Source organism: Oncorhynchus mykiss, chromosome 4, assembly GCF_057628025.1.
Source record: "Oncorhynchus mykiss isolate SJ-2025 chromosome 4, ASM5762802v1, whole genome shotgun sequence".
Lineage (NCBI taxonomy): Eukaryota > Metazoa > Chordata > Actinopteri > Salmoniformes > Salmonidae > Oncorhynchus > Oncorhynchus mykiss.
Genome location: NC_143025.1, coordinates 21,276,313 through 21,299,904, shown reverse-complemented (window position 1 = coordinate 21,299,904; position 23,592 = coordinate 21,276,313). Strand labels below are relative to the sequence as shown.

At 43.3% G+C, this 23,592-nt stretch overlaps 1 protein-coding gene across 4 annotated transcripts in view; it reads right to left on the bottom strand.

Moving 5' to 3' along the window:
• LOC110521493 (uncharacterized) overlaps positions 1–23,592 on the bottom strand; it is a 56,612-nt gene that overhangs the window by 25,251 nt on the left and 7,769 nt on the right. For all 4 annotated transcript variants that reach the window (XM_021599078.3, XM_021599079.3, XM_021599080.3 and 1 more), the window contains exons 2-4: positions 19,524–19,605; positions 4,876–5,141; positions 4,123–4,464 (exon numbers count right to left, since the gene is read on the bottom strand). In XM_021599078.3, coding sequence (XP_021454753.3) covers positions 4,123–4,464; positions 4,876–5,141; positions 19,524–19,605 — 690 coding nt within the window. The remainder of the gene's footprint in view (positions 1–4,122; positions 4,465–4,875; positions 5,142–19,523; positions 19,606–23,592) is intronic.

Here is a 23,592-nt window from a genome sequence, read left to right as displayed (position 1 = left end):
GTTCGCTGCCTGCACCCGCACGCCCGACTAGCATCACCACCCTGGATGTTTCCGACCTAGAATATGTGGACATCTATAAGTACCTAGGTGTCTGGCTAGACTGTAAACTCTCCTTCCAGACTCATATCAAACATCTCCAATCTAAAATTAAAAATCTAGAGTCGGCTTTCTATTCCGCAACAAAGCCTCCTTCACTCACGCCGCCAAACTTACCCTAGTAAAACCGACTATCCTACCGATCCTCGACTTCGGCGATGTCATCTACAAAATAGCTTCCAACACTCTACTCAGCAAACTGGATGCAGTTCATCACAGTGCCATCCGTTTTGTTACTAAAGCACCTTATACCACCCACCACTGCGACCTGTATGCTCTAGTCGGCTGGCCCTCGCTACATATTCGTCGCCAGACCCACTGGCTCCAGGTCATCTACAAGTCCATGCTAGGTAAAGCTCCGCCTTATCTCAGTTCACGGATGGCAACACCCACCCGTAGCACGCGCTCCAGCAGGTGTATCTCACTGATCATCCCTAAAGCCAACACCTCATTTGGCCGCCTTTCGTTCCAGTTCTCTGCTGCCTGTGACTGGAACGAATTGCAAAAATCGCTGAAGTTGGAGACTTTTATCTCCCTCACCAACTTCAAACATCTGCTATCTGAGCAGCTAACCGATCGCTGCAGCTGTACATAGTCTATCGGTAAATAGCCCACATAATTTTACCTACCTCTTCCCCATACTGTTTTTATTTATTTACGCTTTTATATCTCCAAAGCATTCCTAGTCGATCGCCAAACATTTCTGTAAATAACCCATCGATAAAGCCTTGTGCACTCTAGACCTACCTCTCGCCAATCGGATTGCTCAGGTTACCATGTCTGCAGTAATGTAGCAGGTATAAGAAATCTACAGCAAAGTTGATACTGTGAGATTTCAAAATGTTTAAAACCATGACTAGAGAGAAACTGTCAACGAATACAGCAAAGAGCTGCTGTTTTTATGACTTCATGTTTAAGTTCTTACTGAGCACTGTCAACTAGAGGTGGTCCAATTAATTAGGGCTGATTCAAGAATTCAGAATTTTAGGGATTCCACCCTTTCGATAAATGATAGGTTTCCAGATTTGACCATATTAATGACCCATGGCTCATATTTCTGTGTGTTTATTATATTATAATTAAGTCTATGATTTGATATTTGAGAGTGCAGTCTGACTGAGCAGTGGTAGACAGCAGCAGACCCGTAACCGTTCATTCAAACAGCACTTTACTGCGTTTGCCAGCAGCTCTTTGCAATGCTTGAAGCACAGCTCTGTTTATGACTTCAAGCCTATCAACTCCCGAGATTAAGCAGGCAATACTATAGCGCCTATAAGAACATACAATAGTCAAAGGTATACGAAATACAAATGGTATAGAGAGAAATAGTCCTGTAATAACTACAACCTAAAACTTGTTCTGAGCAAGGAACTTAAAAGTTAGATTTTTTACATGGCACATATTGCACTTACTTTCTTCTCCAACACCTTGTTTTTGCATTATTTAATGTTTATGTTTCATTATTTATTTGAGACTAAATTGATTTTATTTATGTATTATATTAAGTTAATATAAAAGTGTTCCTTCAGTATTGTTTTAATTGTCATTATATATAGAAAATTGTCCGGTTAACCGGTATCGTCTTTTTTGGTCCTCAAATAATCGGTATCGGCGCTGAAAAATCATAATCAGTCGACCTCTACTGTCAACACTTTGTATTCAAGACTTTTATAAGCCAAAAAATGCACATTCTTCCCATTTCCACTCAGCGCTACAACAAGCACTGCAGCAGTAATGAATGAGTATGAAAGTGTAAATCGATAGGCTTGCGTTCTAGTTGTTATTAGCAGCTTGGGTCTTTTTTCATCTTTAGGAATATTTCACTTTCTTTGTTCATAAAAGTACCATGAACTTGTCCATGCAGAAATAATGAGGTGTGACTGGAGTTGTCATCATCCGCTGGAGATTGGTGTCCCTTTTTGGTGAGAGTCAGTGGAGAAAAGAGAGAGGAGACTGACCGACCATCAGATGCAGGCATCATCAGCCCAGTAAAATGAAAAGCAAATGATTTAAAACGCTCACTCAGTTGTGCCTCACAAGTAATACAACAACGTATTTATTACTAGTGTGATCATATAGAATACCTCAAATTTTGAAATATATATATTTTTAAATGGTCCGTACAGGGCAATTCAAGCAAAGCCAGAATGCAGTGATAATGTATTGGGTCTATAGCTTACTGCACAAACATCATTGCTACAGAACTGTTTTTAATTTGTTAATGTTGCACAGGCGTACATTTTTTATGTTAAAAACAAATCTGAGCAGTAGACCTAGGCTTGCATTTTGACTCAGAAAGTGATCTCGACTCAGAAAAGGTTGGTGACCAGTAGAGCTTTCCCTGTTAACACTATCAACATTTCCCTTTACTGTGGCAAATGGGATCGAATCAGCGTAATTAGTCACTTTTAATGCAACTATCCTAACAAAGCTAAAAGCTTGCGCTCAACAGACCTGAAATTTGCCCAGTGCCAAACATTTTGAGGGAACATTGGTTGGCACTATGCATTCGGGCAGATAGCATTCTCCTGGAATTCTCCGGACTGCCAGATGGTGAAGCGTGATTCATCACTCCTGCCTATGTGAGTCCACGTACGCACATAGGCAGGAGCTGCTTTCAGGAACTAAACTGGCTGCCTGTTGAGGCTAGGGTGTCCCAGATTAGACTAGGTTTGGTTTACAGGAGTATTTATGGTCCTGCGCCCAGATATTTAAGTGATTACTTTCCTCGTGTTAGGGATGCACACAATCACAGCACCAGATCAGGTGTTGCTGATGTGTGCTTATACAGGTTCAGGAGGAATGCTGGGAAAGGTAATTTCTTGTATACTGGAGCCTCAGAATGGAATGAGTTGCCACTGCCTATAAAAACAACGTCCTCTCTGGGCAGCTTTTAAAATAAAGAAAAAATATGTTTGATGTCCTCTGTGCCCATATGAATAACCCCTATGATGTAACTGGAATGATGAGATAGATGTTCTTCTTTTATGTTTTTGTTTTATTATTTCACTGCCATACTGTGTTCGATCTTGTATAGCCATCTTGTCTCAAGAGGACCACAATGGAAATTAGTCCCAGACTTTATTGTGTGTTATCCTCGATGATTTTATTCATGTGCATGTATGGCTTTTAAGTTTTTTTTTTTTAAATGGTCGAATTAATAAACTAAAAACACGTTTCCACTGCTCCAGAGTCCAACAGCAGCGAGCCTTACACCACTCCAACCGACACTTGCCATTGCACATGGTGCTCTTAGGCTTGTGTGCGGCTGCTCGGCCATGGAAACCCATTTCATGAAGCTCCTGACGAACAGTTCTTACGCTGACGTTGCTTCCAGAGGCAGTTTGGAACTCGGTAGTGAGTGTTGCAACCAAGGACAGAGGAATTTTACGCGCTCCGCACTTCAGCACTCGCTGGTCCCGTTCTGTGAGCTTGTGTGACCTACCACTTCTCGGCTGAGCCGATGTTGCTCCTAGACGTTTCAATTTCACAATAACAGTGCTTGTTGCCTGGGGCAGCTCCAGCAGGGCAGAAATTTTACAAACTGACTTGCTGGAAAGGTAGCATCCTATGACGGTGCCACATTGAAAGTCACTGAGCTCTTCAGTACGGGCCATTCTACTGCCAATGTTTGTCTATGGAGATTGCATGGCGGTGTGCTCGATTTTATACACCTGTCAGCAATGGGTGAATCCACAAATTTGAAAGGGTCTCCACATACTTTTGTATATATAGTGTATTTCACTACTATCAATCTTGCTGGCAATCTGTCATATAATGTATCATTTACATAGTGATGACAAGTTATATTGTAAACAGATAACATGAGCTAGGGTTGACAGTTGATTGTTGTGCCCACAAAGAGCCATTGGGAACAGTAGAGATTTAATACATATAGTGTCTAGTGTTATAGCGCCAGTAGGATTCTAGTGCTTGGACCTCAATCAAACATTGATTGCAACAAGCAACAAGCTGCTCTCACTAGGCCTTTCTCCATCTTTCTTTCTCTCTCTCTCTCTCTCTTACCTGGCAGGCAGTGGCACCAGTAGCTGGTCTCAGAGGTTGGGCGACACGTGCCCCCGTTGAGGCAGGGCGAGGGGGAGCAGGGGATGTAGGGGGTCTCACATTGGCGGCCAGTGAACCCGGGGGCGCAGTTACACCTGTAGGAGCCGGGGGTGTTGACACACGCCCCTTGGTTCTGACACACCGGGGCAGAAGCAGCACACTCGTCAGTGTCGTTGAGGCAGCGAGGACCCCAGTAACCTGGAGGACAGGTACAGCTGAACTTGCCCCCAGACAGAGAGCTGCAGGTGCCTCCATTAGCACAGGGTCCTGACAGACAGCTGTCCTCACGATTACAGCGCATGCCTGGACACACAGGGAGAGAGGTAGTGGAAAAAGAGATGAGTGAGCCAAGGTTATATAACAGAGAAATAGGAAATAATGGGGAAGGGGATACCTAGTCGGTTGCTCAACTAAATCAGAGGTGTAGGGGGCTGCCTTAATCGACGTCCACGTTATCGGTGCCTGGGGAGCAGGCAAACGCTCTTAACAGCTAGGCTACAGTGCCTCATGTCCTTGGTTACTTATCATGGCCATAACATACAAAACAGACTTCTGATCAATGCAAAAGCTAAGGACTGTCCTGAATACATGCACCAAACAAATGACAACATAGTGGAAAGAATGGATTTGGACTAGTGAACTGCACAGCACTTAGCACGTATCAGGAGCGCTTGTACAGTATTAAGCAACAGTTTGAGTCAGAGAGAAGCTGACCTGTCCACCCGTGGGCACACTGGCACTTGTACTTGTCGAGGGAGAGCAGGGTGCAGACTCCTTGTTTGGCACATGGGTTGTTGGGGTAGCAGGTGGAGTTCTGGGGGGTCTGGCAGTGCTGCCCAGTGTAGCCCAGGGGACAGGAGCAGGTAGGGCTGCCCGGGATGCCCGACACAGCCACAGAGCAATTCCCCCCATTCAGACAGTAACCAGGGTGACACGGGTCTTTGTGATGGCAGTAATCACCCAGGAAACCTGCGGCACACCTATAGACAAAGGACAATAAAAGTTGTCTCATCAATCCATCACAGACAGGACATTACACTATAAACACTATAAAGAGGAACAGGAGCAGCAATAGTGGACAACAGTACAAATCAGTCATAGCGTAAGAATCTTACAGCGAGCTCCAAATGTATTGGGACAGTGACACACTTGTTGTTGTTTTGACTCTGTACTCCAGCACTTAGTCATTGTATCATTTCAAATCTTATGAGGTTAAAGTACAGACTGTCAGCTTTAATTTGAGGATATAACCATCCATATTGGGTGAATCGTTTAGAAATTGTCCCCACATTTTAGGTTACCAAAAGTATTGGGACAAATTCACTGATACGTGTATTAAAGTAGTCAAAAGTTTAGTATTTGGTCCCATAGTCATAGCACACAACGATTACATCAAGCGTGTGACTCTGCAAACTTGTTGGATGCATGTGTCATTTGTTTTGGTGTTTTGGATTATTTTGTGCGGGGTAAAGGTTGACAGCAAGGTCAAGTTCTCAAAATTTTTAAAAGCAGAAGGATGCGACGAGGTGGTGTTAGATGGAAGTGGCAATTTACCACAGGTGGACTCCAATGAAGTTGTAGAAACATCAAGGACGATCGATGGAAACAGGACGCACCGGAGCTCAATTTTGAGTCTCAGCAAAATGCGGGGGGGGCTATGTTCAAAAAGTGCTGTAATTTCTAAACGGTACCCTAAAATTAAAGCTGACAGTCTGCACTTTAGCCTCAGTCATTGTATCATTTCAAATCCAACGTGCTTGAGTACAGAGCCAAAACAACAATAAAATTGTCACTGTCCCAATACTTCTGGAGCTCATTAAGTCAGAGAGGGTATGTGGGATAATGTAATGAATACAGGGAAAATACTACACTGAACAAAAATAAAGGCAACATGCAACAATTTCAAAGACTGAGGTACAGTTAACTTAAGGAAATCAGTCTACTGAAATAAATTCCTTAGGCCCTAATCTATGGATTTCACATGACTGGGAATACAGAGTTGATCATGCTGTTGATTGTGGCCTGTGGAACGTTGTCCCACTCCTCTTCAATGGCTGTGCAAAGTTGCTGGATATTGGCGGGAACAGGAACACGCTGTCGTACACATCGATCCAGTGCATCCCAAACATGCTCAATGGGTATCAGGTGAATATACAGGCCAATATACATATCGGGTGAATATACAGGCCATGGAAGAACTGGGACATTTTCAGCTTCCAGGAATTGTGTACAGATCCTTGAGACATGGGTCCATGCATCATCATGCTGAAACATGAGACAGCGGCGGCAAAGGAATGGGACAACAATGGGCCTCAGGATCTCGTCATAGTATTTCTGTGCATTCAAATTGCCATAGATAAAATGCAATTGTGTTTGTTTTCCATATCTAATGCCCGCCCATACCATAACCCCACCATCTGCCCGGTACAGTTGAAACCGGGATTCATCCGTGAAGAGCACATTTCTCCAGCATGCCAGCATTTGTGAGCAAGAAGCCGGATGGAGGTCCTGGGCTGGCGTGGTTACACGTGGTCTGTGTTTGTAAGGCACGTTGGAAATACTGCCAAATTCTAAATCGATATTGGAGGTGGCTTATGGTAGAGAACTGAACATTCAATTCTCTGGCAACAGTTCTCGTTGACATTCCTGCAGTCAGCATGACAACTGCACAATCCCTCAAAACTTGAGACATTTGTGGCATGTTGTTGTGTGACAAAACATTTGAGTGGCCTTTTGTTGTCCCCCAGCACAAGGTGCACCTGAGAGAAATACATTTTTTGTACATATGGAACATTTCTGTGATTTTTTATTTCAGCTCATGAAACATGGGACCAACACTTTACATGTTGCGTTTATATTTTTGTTCAGAATAGTTGGACTATTCATGTTCATGTCACTGGAGCTACTGTAAATCATTTGAATAGAGCTGAGCAGCAGAAAGGGTGACAGCAAGGTAAAGTTTTTTTTTTTTTAAATGCAGAAGGATGCAACGATGTGGTGTTAAACGGAAGTTGGCCAAGTGGCAAAAACAAAAAACAAGAACAATCTTATGTGAAGTTGCACAAATACTTGTAAACATAAAAACAAGGACATAAGGCCAGCTCACCATCACTAGATAGTCACAAGACATAGAGAAAAGAACAGAAAAAGAAATGCCCTATGTAAAGTGATTTAACGACTTGACTAACAGCAGAATGGAAATTACAATATTGCACAAAAGGACAAATGAAAACCCCCACTCTGCCCCATACTTTCACTGTTTCTTCACATGTCCCTCTCAGTTTGACATTGTCATTTTGTACTGTAGTCAGCTCGAAGTCTGTGTATATTGTATTTTGTATTGTCTATTTTCTTAAGTTCTGTCTACTGGTTGTGGTCACAGACCGATCGAGGTTGAAGCATGATCAGTGGTCACGCTGCTCTAGACAGACACGGTCTCAGGGCTCTAATGCTTCTCAGCACACCGGAGTGTGTGTCTGGCACACTGCCAATACACTATCAAGAGACTCTCAGCCATAGAGTAAACTGCTGACTATCAGATATAGGTCTTCACACCTGCCTCCCCAGAGGGGCTCAGCGTAGGCGGATGGTGACATCTTAATTGGGGAGGACAGGCTCATAGTAATGGCTGGAACTGAATAAATTCCATTCCCTGACACACGTCCCCCCTCCCTCCCTCCCTCCCTCCCACACACACACACTTAATTTTCTCAAAAAGGAATACATTTTTATTTCACAGATCATTGAATGACAAACGGGAATAATTTGTATCTTTTGAAATGGAGATGGGAATCATTTTTAAATGTAGTCTCACATGTACTATAAATATTCTGCACTACACCCAAATACAGCTTGAAAATATTAGGTTGAGAGAGCATGGGAAACTCTGGCTGTCATGATTCATGACAGTGAGAATTCCAGAGTAGATCGATTGAAAGTGTATAAGTGTAACCCTAATATTTATCACATCGTCCCAGGCTTCAGAGGATTCACATACCCGTTTTATTTAACATGCTTGTTTCACACACACACAAACAACCTTAAAAAAACAGATCTTCAAAGAGCTGTAACACAGACCTCCTCACCTCTCTCCGATTGGACATGCTCCACAGGCATGACTAGGCTACTTCCCTATAATACCATCTCATCCCTCCATCCCTCCTCTCCGTCTCAGCACTCCTCTCCTCGTCTTTGGTTACACTATGCCTTCACCCCACCCAAAAACACACACAACTAAGCACAGCCTGTCAATGATATCACAACAATATGTGCTACCCTGGGAATTTACACTCCCCTCTACTCTACTCCAAGGCAACCTCTCAACCCTCTGAAAGAATGATGACATGGCCCCTGACATAGATCACATTAGCAGCCTGTCAAATAAAGCTGACCATGTCCATGTAGGTAATCGTTTTATATTTCAGAAGACCTATAATGTATGAGTAAAGGGGAACATGATATTTAACAAAAAAATACAATCTCTTGAATTCAACTGTGTTGAAAGAAAAAAATGACATAAGTTTGATTTCATTTAATTGGGTTTATCATTTCTGTATCATTTCTATTTCTGTTGACATGAAGAAATGTCTTGTCCTTCAGCTTGTTATGCTCTATTTAATATAATATTGCCCCTAACCAAAATCACCCTACAGCTAAAGAACAAGGCTGTGAAAGACACACAGCATTATTATTCCCAGGGCGGTTCTAGGTGAAAACAGGAGGACCTAATATGACTTATAAGACAAACCATGTTGGCCTGTGTAGTCTGTTTGCTACAATGTGCTGAAGCATGTTGAAAGAAACTAATAAAACACATTAACAAGAAAAGAAATTGGACAAAGCAGTGCACAAGGCCCTACAGTCAAATACAGTCCATACTGCTCCTCACCACCCAGTAGTCACCACCCAGTAGTCAGCTCTACACTCAGGAAGAACTCAGTGGCTCTGCAGCCAAACTCATCTATAGGATTCTTTGTTATCCTCCATGTGGGATTTTTCATTCCCTCCCTCCCGCTCAACCTTCTTCCCTGTCCTTCTCTAAGTGCAGTTTGCAGCAGCTTTCCTCTCCCTCCCTTCTCGGGGTGTCAGGTTTCTACAGCTGGATCACATTAGAGAGCCCCGGTCCCGTCAATGCACCTCCTCTCCCTCGACTCTCTGATTGCTGACCTCTCCCTGTCCTGTCAATGGGAGCGTGGGTTAGGGCTTGGGGATTGCCTCTCCAACTCTCTCATGGACCCCCGCATGCTCACTGATGCCTAAACTCCATCATTGGTACTCTACCCTGCACGTTAGAGACTACTGTCCTATGCAGTGCTTTCGGGAAGTATACAGACCCCATTACCTTTTACACATTTTGTTACGTTACAGCATATTCTAAAATGTATCAAATAAAAATCCTCATCAATTTACAAACAATACTCCACAATGACAAAGTGAAAACAGGTTAAGACATTTTTGCAAATGTATTCAACATAACTGAAATACCTTCCTTAAGTATTCAGACCCTTTGCTATGACACTCAAATTGAGCTCAGGTGCATCCTGTTCCCCTTGATCATCCTTGAGGTACCGTTTAGAAATTACAGCACTTTTTGAACATAGCCCCCCCCGCATTTTGCTGAGACTCAAAATTGAGCTCCGGTGCGTCCTGTTTCCATCGATCGTCCTTGATGTTTCTAAAACTTGATTGGAGTCCACCTGTGGTAAATTCAATTGACAGTGCATGTCAGAGTAAAAACCAAGAGATCAAAGGAATTGTCAGTAGAGCTCCAATAGACAGGATTGTGTCGAGGCACAGAACTGGGGAAGGGTACCAAAACATTTCTGCAGCATTGAAGGTCATCAAGAATGCAGTGGCCTACATCATTCTTAAATGGAAGAAGTTTGGAACCACCAAGACTCTTCCTAGAATGAGTAATTGGGTCACTGACAGAGCTTCAGAGCTCCTCTGTAAAGATGGGAAAAACTTCCAGAAGGAAAACTCTCTGCAGCACTCCACCAATCAGGCCTTTATGGTAGAGTGGCCAGATGGAAGCCACTCTTCAGTAAAGCTCACTTGGAGTTTGCCAACAGGCGCCTTACAGGCTCTCAGACAATGAGAAAAAAGATTCTCTGGCCTGATGAAACCAAGATTGAACTCTTTGGCCTGAATGCCAAGCATCACATATGTAGGAAACCAGACACCATCCTTATGGGGAAGCATGGTGGTGGCAGCATCCTGCTGTGGGCATGTTTTTCAGAGGCAGTGACTGGGAGACTAGTCAGGATCGAGGGAAAGATGAACGGAGCAAAGTACTGAGAGATCTTTGACGAAAACCTGCTCCAGAGCACCCAGGACCTCAGACTGGGGTGAAGGTTCACCTTCCAACAGGACAACGACCCTAAGCACACCAAGACAATGCAGCAGTGGCTTCGGAACAAGTCTCTGAATGTCCTTGAGTGGCCCAGCCAGAGCCCGGAATTGAACCTGATCGAACATCTCTGGAGAGACCTGAAAATAGCTGTGCAGCAACTCTCACCATCCAACCTGAGGGAGCTTGAGAGGATCTGCAGAGAAGAATGGGAGAAACTCCCCAAATACAGGTGTGCCAAGCTTGTAGCGTCATACCCAAGAAGACTTGAGGCTGTAATCTCTGCCAAAGGTGCTTCAACAAAGTACTGAGTAAAGGGTCTGAAAACCTATGTAAAATGTGATATTTGTTTTTTAAAAGCCTGTTTTTGCTTTATCATTATGGGTTATTGTGTGTAGATTGATGAGGGAAAAAAACAATTTAATCCATTTAGAATATGCTGTTACATAACAAAATGTGGAAAAAGTAAAGCGGTCCGAAAACTATCCGAATGCACTGTACATAGTCATTGACCACTGGTCAATTTAATAATGTTTACATCCGGTTTTACCCACTTGATATGCATGTACTGTATTCTAGTCATGGACATCCTATAGAACTACTGCTGTACACACCTTTTCTATTCATATACTGTCCATATATTCTGATGTCTAATTTCTTGCTCTTTTGATTATTTTTTTACTGTCATTGTATTGCTAGAAATTGCAGCACTGTGAGAGCTAGAAACAGAAGCATTTCGCTGCACCAGTGATAACATCTGCAAATCTGTGACCAATAAAATTTGATTGGATGTAGGGCTGACCCCATTTAGTCGACTGGTTAATTGTTTTGTCGATAGGCTGTTGGTCGATAGAGATTTTTTTAGTTGAGCAGTGGCAAATATATCAACAAAACAATTATGGCACACGAGACACCTGTCTGATTCACACATTTACAATGTTTGTTTGGTTACGGTACTTTCTGTTAATTGCATTCAATATATTATTGTTACAGTCTTATTGTTGTCATTGTAGGAGTGGACATGTTTGCAGAGCGCACAACCTAGGCTACACTTATTTAATTCCTTTTAAGAGTTGTCAATTTATTAATTGTCTTTTGTTTGGAGCGCTACTGTCAATCTTGAGTAACATGCTGACCACACCGCTCCCATTACGTAAAATAAATGTAGACATACACTACCGGTCAAAACTTTTAGAACGCCTACTCATTCAAGGGTTTTCCTTTTTTTTTTTACATTGTAGAATAATTGTGAAGACATCAAAACTATGACATAACACATGGAATCATATAGTAACCAAAAAAAGTGTTAAAATCAAAATATGTTATATTTGAGATTATTCAAAGTAGCCAAAATTGACGACAGCTTTGCAAACACTTGGCATTATGTCAACCAGTTTCATGAGGTCACCTGGAATGCATTTAAATGAACAGGTGTGCCTTCTTAAAAGTTCATTTGTGGAATTTATTTCCTTCTTAATGCTTTTGAGCTAATCAGTTGTGTTGTGACAAGGTAGGGGTGGTATACAGAAGATAGCCCTATTTGGTAAAGACCAAGTCCATATTATGGCAAAAACAGCTCAAATAAGCAGAGAGAAATGGCAGTCCATCATTACTTTAAGACATGAAGGTCAGTCAATCCATAAAGTTTCACAAACTTTTAAAGTTTCTTCAAGTGCAGTCACAAAAAACATCAAGCACTATGATGAACCTGGATCTCATGAGGACCGCCACAGGAATGGAAGACCCAGAGTTCTCTAAGTTACCAGACTCAGAAATTGCAGCCCAAATAAATGCTTCAGAGTTCAAGTAACAGACACATCTCAACATCAACTGTTCAGAGGAGACTGTGAATCATGCTTACATGGTCAAATTGCTGCCACGAAACCACTACTAAAAGGACACCAATAAGAAGAGGAGACTTGATTGGGCCAAGAAACAAAAGCAATGGACATTAGACCGGTGGAAATTTGTCCTTTGATCTGGAATCCAAATTTGAGATTTTTGGTTCCAACCAAAAGGTGAACGGAGGAACTCCGCATGCGATTTCCCACCGTAAAGCATGGAGGGGGTGGTGTGATGGGTTGGGGGTGCTTTGCTGGTGATATGGTCTGTAATTTATTTAGAATTCAAGGCACACTTAACCAGCATGGCTACCACAGCATTCTGCAGTGATACTAAACCCAAGCCAGATGGGATGCCGTGAGATTATAATTTGTTTTTCAACAGGACAATTACCCAACACACCTCCAGGCTGTGTAAGGGCTATTTTACCAAGAAGGAGAATGATGGTGTGCTGCATCAGATGACCTGGCCTCCACAATCCCCCGACATCAACCAAATTGAGATGGTTTGGGATGAGTTGGACCGCAGAGTGAAGGAAAAGCAGCCAACAAGTGCTCAGCATATGTGAGAACTCCTTCAAGACTGTTGGAAAAGCATTCCAGGTGAAGCTGGTTGAGAGAATGCCAAGAGTGTGCAAAGCTGTCATCAAGGCAATGGGTGGCTATTTGAAGAATCTCAAATATAAAATACATTTGGATTTGTGGTCTCTACATGATTCCAGGTGTTTTTTCACAGTTTTGATGTCCTCAATGTAGAAAATAGTTTTTTTTTTAAAAAGAAAAGAAAAAACCTTGAACACCTTAGGTGTTCTAGAACTTTTGACCGGTAGTGTCCATGTTATTCAAGCATTTCATCCAAACTGCTCACGCGCGACTGCATACCCTGGGGTTCTAAAATAAATAAATGTTTACACTTGATGTGCTGCAAGTCCACACTCCCATCTCTTCATTGGTTTTTAGGAACATATACCCACATGGGTGATAGAAAACTGTACTGAGGTCCACACTCCAGTCCAGCTAGTGGTGGTAATGCACCTTAAAGTTGGTTGCCAACCGCCAGAAGATGACTGAAGGAGGAGAGATTACTAGAAACTAACTAGGAAGTGCTGTTTTTCCTGAAAGCTCTCTGTTCCATTGCCTGCCTTCGCTCCATTTAAAGGGATATCAACCTTTTCCTATGGCTTCCCCATGGTGTGAACAGTCTTTAGACATAGTTTCAGGCTTTTATTTTGAAAAATGAGCGAGAAAGATCACATTGCGTCAGTGGATGGCTGGGTGCCAGCAGCGTTTTGCATGCGGAACAGCTTGGAGGAGACATTTCTCTCTCCTATTGAAGAAGCTAGTCCCGGTAGAAATATTATCGATTATATATTTTAAAAACAACCTGAGGATTGATTATAAAAAACATTTGACATGTTTCTATGAACTTTACGGATACTATTTGGAATTTTCGTCTGCGATGTCGTGACCGCTCGAGCTGGGGATTTCTGAACATAACGCGCCAAATCAAATGGAGGTATTTTGGATATTAAATAAATCTTTATGGAACAAAATGAAAATGTATTGTGTAACTAGGAGTCTCGTGAGTGCAAACATCTGAAGATCATCAAAGGTAAGCGATTTAATTTATTGCTTTTCTGACTTTCGTGACCTATCTACTTGGCTGCTAGCGGTTTGTAATATTTTGTCTACTGAGAGAGATGTCCTTACATAAACGCTTGGTATGCTTTCGCCGAAAAGCTTTATTGAAATCTGACACGCCAGGTGGATTGACAACAAGCTAAACTGTGTTTTGCTATATTGCATTTGTGATTTCATGAAAATGTAATATTTTTAGTAATTTAATTTGAATTTGGCGCTCTGCAATTCAGCGGATGTTGACGAAAATGATCCCGCTAACGGGATGGGTGCATCAAGAAGTTAAATAGTTGATACAATGTTTCAAGTTTGTTGCAGACAGGCCATGTGTAACCAATGTGATTTATAGGATATTTATTTTTAAAATCAGGATATTTTCTACCTGCAGGTTGCAATGTTTTTATTTGTTGGCTTTATGTAGGCTAATTTTACATTGTTGGAAATGGCAATGGAAGTTACTTTTTAGGTTTGTATAATTTTAATTTAGATCTGGATAGAATTTTGATTAACCACATGCCAATGATATTTAGATATGAAGAAGTTATAAATTAAATGAAACTGTTTCACGAAAATGTGCATATGAAAACCATAACTGGCACGCAGATGGGTAGAAATGGTAGGATAAATTGGCATTCCACATGAGAAAGGTTGCCGACAACCAGCAATTTTAGGAGAGTGATGGCAGAATCTGAAAGCCAACAGGAGCAGGAGGAGAATAGTTGGGCCAGGTTTTTTTCTTCTGGTTATCTAGATCTCTGGCACCCTTTTGAGGCATGTCTTATTTATCAACAAGTAAGCTTAAAGCATCAGACAAGCTCAATGCATATCATTGATTTTATTAAAACACATAGGGTGTGTCTATTTATAGAAAAATAAACGTTTAAAATTTCGACCAATAGATTGTTTTTAGTCAAGGACAGCCATATCTCCTCCTCTCCCTCCGGCCATCACACATAGACCAGGCTGCATAAACAAGGTGCTCCTGCTCACATTTCACACTTGCCACATTCGCTTTGGCTGGTTGGACTGGAGGTGGTCTCTCTGGTGCAAGTATGTAATATAGTGCTCTATATTCTACAGTAGAAAGTTTCAATTCAAAACCAAAAATAATGTTGTAGGTGGAGAAGATTTTGAGATGTGTGTCTTATGAGATCTAGGCTATATGACACAGTATAATAGGAAAAGTCTTCCTTGGTTTCTTTACAATAAAGCAATTTCTCTCCTTTTTGCTCAATACCTTCTATGCTCTTTACTCAGAGGAAATGTTAGTAGTATTTTTGGAAGCAAACACTTTCATAAAGAGAAGAAAGGCTGCAAAAACAAGAGATGGGGGGGGTGCGAAGTTGCGAACAGCAAGAAATGAAGAGAAAATGTGTGGCTTGTAGAGAGATGAGGGAGAAGGAATGAAAGGCAGGAGAGGGTAGAAAAAGAGACTGTCGGAGAGTGGAGACTGACTTTGGCTGTGGTAACATAGCACACTATATTTAAAAGAATACTCCAAAGTAATCCAGATCTGACAGATGGAATAAGGAATCCATTTTGATTCTGTATGCGCCATCTGCTTTCCTCTGTTGTGTGGTGTCAATTAGTTATGAATCTCTAGGAGGCCTGAGGACTTCAATGAAAGATGTTGGCATGTAACCACTGGGCATTTGAACTTCACAGGGTTAGCCTACTTTGTTGTCATTATCACCACAGCTCGTCACTGCAGTGTCTTGTGGGTTTAGAATCTGGTTGTTACATTCCCCACTATTCTGTAGGGCTTCCTCCCTTTCAGATTGAGTGGGTGTAGGGGTGAAACACACAAAAAGGGACAGTCCCTCTTGGCCAGCAGGCCATGTTGACCCTATCTAGTGAGTTGACAATGATGAATGGTCTCGTCTCCACCCCGTCAAGACCCCTGCCATAGACCATACACACAGGCCTAGTCATACCCCACTCGAACATCCACCAACACCCCCAACGGCAGACCCCTTTCTTAGCCCTCTGTTCCAGCCACACTTCAGCTCTTTCCCTGCCCCACTGTCCCAGGGCCAGGCCAGCCACTATCTTGTCTCAAGGTGCCCCTGGGCCTGTCTTTAGTCTCTTATCTGTGTGGTTTCATTCTGTCAGTACATCTCATTGAGCTGTGGTGGGCAAGTGGACTGGGTGGAAAATCAACACCCTGGGTTTGTTTCTTCAAAATCACAGGGTTTTGTTAACTCAGGTTTTGGTCATGGGTTTGCCTGGCCACTCAGTGTGTGTTATGAGCTACTGTGGTTGTGTGTGCTGGTCTGCTGGAGTAGAGGAGACGGAGTGGTTACAGTGAAAGGAGTGAGGGAGAGATTAAGCTAACGCAGTGCTTCTCCACTCAGCTTTCCCTCCTCCCTTGTGCTGGAGTTTCTGGTTCTCTCCTGTTTCACCTGAGGCTATGGGAGGCTCAATGGGGATAGGAAATCACATTATGGCTCTCTGTAGGGCAAGCTCATGATGAAAGAGAACTGACATATAGACATGAGTAGAAAGGGGGTGAGGTTAAGTCAGTGGGGCAAAGGCAAGGGGTAACAGAGGATTTGAGGGTCTGAGAGACTAAAAGTAGGGTGGAGGGTTTAAATGAAGAGAAAGAGATGGTGGAAATAATGAAAAGGGGGATAAAGTGAGGGAGAGAGAGCAAGAGAGAGAGCGAAGGATTAAGACGCCAGGTGAGATGTGTCCAGAGGCATTTAGCTCGGCGGAATGAGGGATGATTGATAGAGTGATGCGGAAGGAGCAGTGACAGGTCATTTCTGTCCCTCTCCTTTCTCCTCCCCTCCCACACCTCTCATCAGTGACAAGTCACCTCTGAGATACTCTCCTCAAATTACTGCTAAAGAGGCATCCTCCTTTCTTTACTCCCTCTTTTTTCCTCTCTCTGCCCCAAGCTAAATTCTCTCTGTCAGATCAAACCAACTACTACACACCAAACTCTCTCTCCCCTTCTCTGTTCAGTCAAGAGAGAGAAAATTAATCAGTTTGCACCATGGCACTGCAGTAGACAAAGGGATCTTGTTCAGGGGAAAAAAAGGTTTGGATGTCATTACTCTTGCCCTAGGGTTGCTGTGATGAGGTACTAGGCCCAACTCTAAATCTATCCTGAGCGAGAGAGAGAGAGCAAGAGAGAGATAGATAGATAGATAAATGTTTTATTGGAAACCTTTTAAGTTTACCAGTAAACTACTAGAATTTTGATAACTCAAGGATTTGATGTAATTTCTCTCAAGACATCAAGTGGCCCTTTTGTGTCCTTCAGATTATCACACGTGTCTCCCTGGCCCTCTGTGGGTTTATCACATCAAATATGTCAAATAATAAATAAAGATCAACACACTTTGCTGTGACTTACCAGTACACTTGGGCACTAACGAAAGCCCAGGCTCAACAGACAGTGACACACAAACACACAGTGGTGACACACGCCTCGTTCTCACACCCTGGCTGAAGGCTTGTAGTCCCACCGGTTCAACAGCTTAAACACACCCTGCTCTGCCAGCCAGCCTCTCCCTCCCAGACTCATAATTCTCTCATTAGGTTCAAAGTAAGCAAAAAGACAGACAGAAATGAGTGCTTGGGTGTCACCTCCACAAAAAAAGCATTACTAAGCATCAGCTGAATGTTCCCCTAATTCCTTCTCTGTATCCTCCTGTTCCCTTTGCACAAAAGCCAACAGGCAGCCATCAATCTGTTTTGGAGCACATTTCAGCCTGCCTCCCTTGTCCCCCGGCAGTGTTCAGCATTGTCCTAAAGACAGAATATCAACACAACAGTAGTCTTTACAATTAACTCTGACCCCTGGGTTGCTGCACAGTCCATAATTGCACATGTCTTGAGAGGGATGGACCAGGCACTGTTTTTTCACTGCTTGCCTTAATATGTTGGAAGTCTAATAAACACAATGGGATTTTCACACAATGACTCTTTTAAGGTCAGCCAGCGGGCGGGCAGGAGGGAGAGAGAAAGACTCCTCTCTTCAAGAGGAGCAACCCTCTGCCCGATATGGGACAAAGGACTAAATTAATTCAAATAGATAATAGAGACGAGGGACAAACTCAAATGTTGAAACGTCCTTCTGGGGCAGTCAGCCAGTTACACAAGTCACTGTTAAAACCAGTGTGTGACTCAAGCGGTCTGTTCAGTGTTCTTTGTCTTGGGCTCACTTGTCCTCCTACTCGCTCTCATTACAACCACTGACTGTGAAAGCTAGGCCTAGCTTAGGTCAGTGTCTTGTTCTACACCAGAGGCACACACAATGTAGGATCCTATAAAATACATCAAGCGGAGAACGCAGACGGAATCACGGAATCTAGACATTAAAACGGAATTCAAAAACATTCAAAAATGTATTCAGCTTAGTATGAAATCAAATAATGTATTCAACTTACTACAACATGTATTACATTTGCCCAAGACATTCAAAAATGATTCAGTGATTCGTATTTCCTTCAACTTTCTGAAGAGGCAACGCACAGGAATGCCTGTGCATTGATTACTTATTTTGTTACTATGATTTTATTTAGCAAATATTTGTCTTACTTTTTAACTCTGTGTTGTTGTGGATGAGCTGGTAAGTAAGCATTTCACGGTAAAGTCTACAACTGCTGTATTCGGTCCATGTAGCCAATAAAATGTGATTATCCAGTGCCGATTTATTTAGCAAACTCTGCAATTACATGTGTGGTACAGAAACACGGCTAACCAAACAAGTCTCTTGCTGGTGCTCAGTTGAATTAAAGAGCATCTACATTTATTAGATTTTTCCCAGACCCCAAAAGCGGTCTCCTGTTGGAGTTTAAGCACTTAAAACATCCAAAGGGTGTGATTTTGAGAGCGAACCCCCCCCCCCAAAAAAAAAATGAAACCTGGAAAAACAAAAATGGATACAACAGAATTTGGAAAAAAATAAAGCAGACTTTATAGGGCCCTAATAATGGACTCCATACACCTGTAGGGAAACATATTTGCTTTATAGTTGAATTGAAAACATTGACTATAGCCTAGATGTTTTCTATTTATTTCGGAAGCAGCAAACTTTTCAGATTCCACAGGTCTGGGAACAGAAACAGAGTGTGACTCACACCCCATTACATGCAACGTGATAGGTTCATGACCCAGCTGTGTGTTTCTATAATTGATGTATAGATTGGGAGTGTCCGTTCTTTCTATGCTAAGTATAATTACAAGCACTGTCAAAAGCACTAGGCATATATCATGACAAACCGAAATAACGGCAGACATTTACAGAACATTAAAAAGCTATACCCAATCTGGATTTAGACAGTGAACCATTGCCATTGAATACAGTGGAAGAGTCTTGATTCATTTGATTAAGACCCCTTGATTAAGACCCCTTTGAAAATGTACGACTTGGGAGATCCCCCGCAATGTCTACAAAAAAACAGCTTGGAGGTGGAAGTATTCTTTGGTGGGGCTGCCAGTATTGTTATTACTCAGTGATCCTTGGGTTGGCACTGGACCCAACAACCATATGAGGGGTTTCTCCTCGGCCAAGCCAGTCTTACCTGCAGTATCCTGTCCCGTTGGTGAAGGTGGCACATGTAGCATTGTTGACACACGGCTTAACAGCATCCAGACACTGGAGAGCTGCAACAGACAGGAATACAACACATCAGTCAAGAACACACAACCTGATGACTTTAGTGATTATTTCCAATAGGCCTTGATCAATCTGTTTATTCAGAATCCTCTTGAAAACATGCATTTAAAAAAAATCCTAATATATTTTCAGTCTTATGCCAAGCACATCTTACCACTCCTGCCACCCAACCCCAGGTGATCATATTAATATAGGAAACTACAAGAGCCACATTGGCCAGCCAGTGAACATGCAGCAGACAGAGACATCAGTGAGCCTTGATAGAGACCACAATGCTCATCTACGTCAGGGTTTCCCAAACTCAGTGCTGCCCCTCCGGTTGCACCTTTTGGTCTTTTCCCTAGCACTACACAGCTGATTCAAACCAACTCTTCATCAAGCTTTGATGATTTGAATCAGCTGTGTAGTACTAGGGCAAAAAACAATATATACGTGCACCCGGGGGGGGGGGGCTGCTAGTCAGGCACTCAGGCTCAGCGTGACTTCCCTGTCAAAATAAAGGTTAAGAAAAATATGATTCAAAAAATAAACACTTCCTCTATTGTGTGGGGAGGATGCAACCAGAGACGGCACTCAAGTGCTCCTGATGCATACCAGGTGGTAGTTAGGCTTGGGCGGTATATCGTATAAAAAAAGCCACAGGGATGTTTTTATTAATACCGTCAAAACTATTTATTTTAAGTTTTTGTATCTACTTTATTAATGAATACCTGCAGTAATTTGTGGAGAACATTAGGAGATAAAGCAGATTGTGTACTTCATTTCACCCGTCACATACTCCACCGGATCCTTATTGTAAACTCTGGACCTTGGCACCGGATCACCGCTGCTACCGATTGGCTATTGTGGCTAACGCCACTGCCACGAAGCTAGCACCAGTTAGCCGTGAGCCAGGCGCATCTTCCGGCTAGCAAACTTTCGCCATCTGGCTTGGATTATCTGTCGACACGGCCCTCCGCCGCACCACCACGACTGGTCTGCCGACGAATACTCCATCCGCTGTGCCTTCAACCGTCCTCCGTCTGAGCAGACGCTCCTACTAGCCCCGGGCTACTAACTTTAAACACTGTGTCGCCCGCGTGATAGCGTAGTGGTGGCTTCCCTGTTCCATCTACTGCTGCCCCCTGGACACTATGATCACTTGGCTACATAGCTGATGCCTGCTGGACTGTCCATTAATCACGGTACTCCATTCTGTTTATTTAATCTGTCGGCCCCAGCCACAAACTCAGGCTCTGTGTGTAGTTAATCTGACCCACTCTACCTAGTCATCGCCATTTTACCTGCTGTTGTTGTGTTAGCTGATTAACTGTTGTTGTCTCACCTGTTGTTTTAGCAACCTCTCCCAATCAACACCTGCGATTACTTTATGCCTGGCTGTATGTCTCAAATGTCAATATGCCTTGTATACTGTTGTTCAGGTTAGTTATCATTGTTTTAGTTTACAATGGAGCCCCTAGTTCCACTCTTCATACCTCTGAAACCTCCTTTGTCCCACCTCCCACACATGCGGTGACCTCACCCATTATAACCAGCATGTCCAGAGATACAACCTCTCTTATCATCACCCAGTGCCTGGGCTTACCTCCGCTCTACCCGCACCCCACCATACCCCTGTCTGCGCATTATGCCCTGAATATATTATACCATGCCCAGAAATCTGCCCCTTTTATTCTTTGTCCTCAACGCTCTAGGCAACCAGTTTTGATAGCCTTTAGCCGCACCCTCATCCTACTCCTCCTCTGTTCCACGGGTGATTTCGGGTGATTTGGAGGTAAACCCAGGCCCTGTATGTCCCCAGGCACCTTCATTTGTTGACTTCTGTGATCGAAAAAGCCTTGGTTTCATGCATGTCAACATCAGAAGCCTCCTCCCTAAGTTTGTTTTACTCACTGCTTTAGCACACTCTGCCAACCCTGATGTCCTTGCCGTGTCTGAATCCTGGCTTAGGAAGGCCACCAAAAATTCTGAGACTTCCATACCCAACTATAACATTTTCCATCAAGATAGAATTGCCAAAGGGGGAGGAGTTGCAGTCTACTGCAGAGATAGCCTGCAAAGTAATGTCATACTTTCCAGGTCCATACCCAAACAGTTCGAACTTCTAATTTTAAAAATGAATCTTTCCAGAAATAAGTCTCTCACTATTGCCGCCTGCTACCGACCCCCCTCAGCTCCCAGCTGTGCCCTGGACACCATTTGTGAATTGATCGCCCCCCATCTAGCTTCAGAGTTTGTTCTGTTAGGTGACCTAAACTGGGATATGCTTAACACCCCGGCAGTCGTACAATCTAAGCTAGATGCCCTCAATCTCACACAAATCATAAATGAACGTACCAGGTAAAACCCTAAATCTGTAAACATGGTCACCCTCATAGACATTATCCTGACCAACTGGCCCTCCAAATACACCTCCTCTGTCTTCAATCAGGATCTCAGCGATAACTGCCTCATTGCCTGTATCCGCTACGGGTCCGCGGTCAAACGACCACCCCTCATCACTGTCAATCGCTCCCTAAAACACTTCTGCGAGCAGGCCTTTCTAATCGACCTGGCCCGGGTATCCTGGAAGGATATTGACCTCATCCCGTCAGTTGAGGATGCCTGGTCATTCTTTAAAAGTAACTTCGTCACCATCTTAGATAAGCATGCTCCGTTCAAAAAAATGCAGAACTAAGAACAGATATAGCCCTTGGTTCACTCCAGACCTGACTGCCCTCGACCAGCACAGAAACATCCTGTGGCGGACTGCAATAGCATCAAATAGTCCCCGCGATATGCAACTGTTCAGGGAAGTCAGGACCCAATACACGCAGTCAGTCAGGAAAGCAAAGGCCAGCTTTTTCAGCTTTTTTCCTGTAGCTCTAACAGGAACCTCGGCCAACAGCTCCCCCCCCTCCCCGCAGCTACCTCCCCAGCTTCTCCTTTACCCAAATCCAGTTAGCAGATGTTCTGAAAGAGCTGCAAAACCTGGACCCATACAAATCAGCTGGGTTTGACAATCTGGACCCTCTATTTCAGAAACTATCCGACGCCATTGTCGCAACCCCTATTACCAGCCTGTTCATCCGATCTTTCGTATCGTCTGAGATCCCCAAGGATTGGAAAGCTGCCGCGGTCATCCCGCTCTTCAAAGGGGGAGACACCCTGGACCCAAACTGCTACAGACCTATATCCATCCTGCTATCTAAGGTCTTCGAAAACCTAGTCAACAAACAGATCACTGACCATCGCGAATCCCACCGTACCTTTTCCCGCTGTGCAATCTGGTTTCCGAGCCGGTCACGGGTGCACCTCAGCCACGCTCAAGGTACTAAACGATATCATAACCGCCATCGATAAAAGACAGTACTGTGCAGCAGTCTTCATCGACCTGGCCAAGGCTTTTTTTCTCTGTTAATCATCATATTCTTATCGGCAGACTCAGTAGCCTCGGTTTTTCTAATGACTGCCTCGCCTGGTTCAACAACTACTTTGCAGACAGAGTTCAGTGTGTCAAATCGGAGGGCATGTTGTCTGGTCCTCTGGCAATCTCTATGGGGGTGCCACAGGGTTCAATTCTTGGGCCGACTCTTTTCTCTGTATATAACAATGTTGGACTTTCTGCGGGCGATTCCCTGATCCACCTCTACGCAGACAATACCATTCTGTATACTTCTGGCCCGTCCTTGGACACTGTGCTATCTAACCTCCAAACGAGCTTCAATGCCATACAACACTCCTTCCGCTGCCTCCAACTGCTCTTAAACACCAGTAAAAACCAAATGCATGCTTTTCAACCATTCGCTGCCTGCACCCGCACGACCAACTAGCATCACCACCCTGGATGGTTCCAACCTAGAATATGTGGACATCTATAGGTACCCAGGTGTCTGGCTAGACTGTAAACTCTCCTTCCAGACTCATATCAAACATCTCCAATCTAAAATCAAATCTAGAATCGGCTTCCTATTCGCAACAAAGCCTCCTTCACT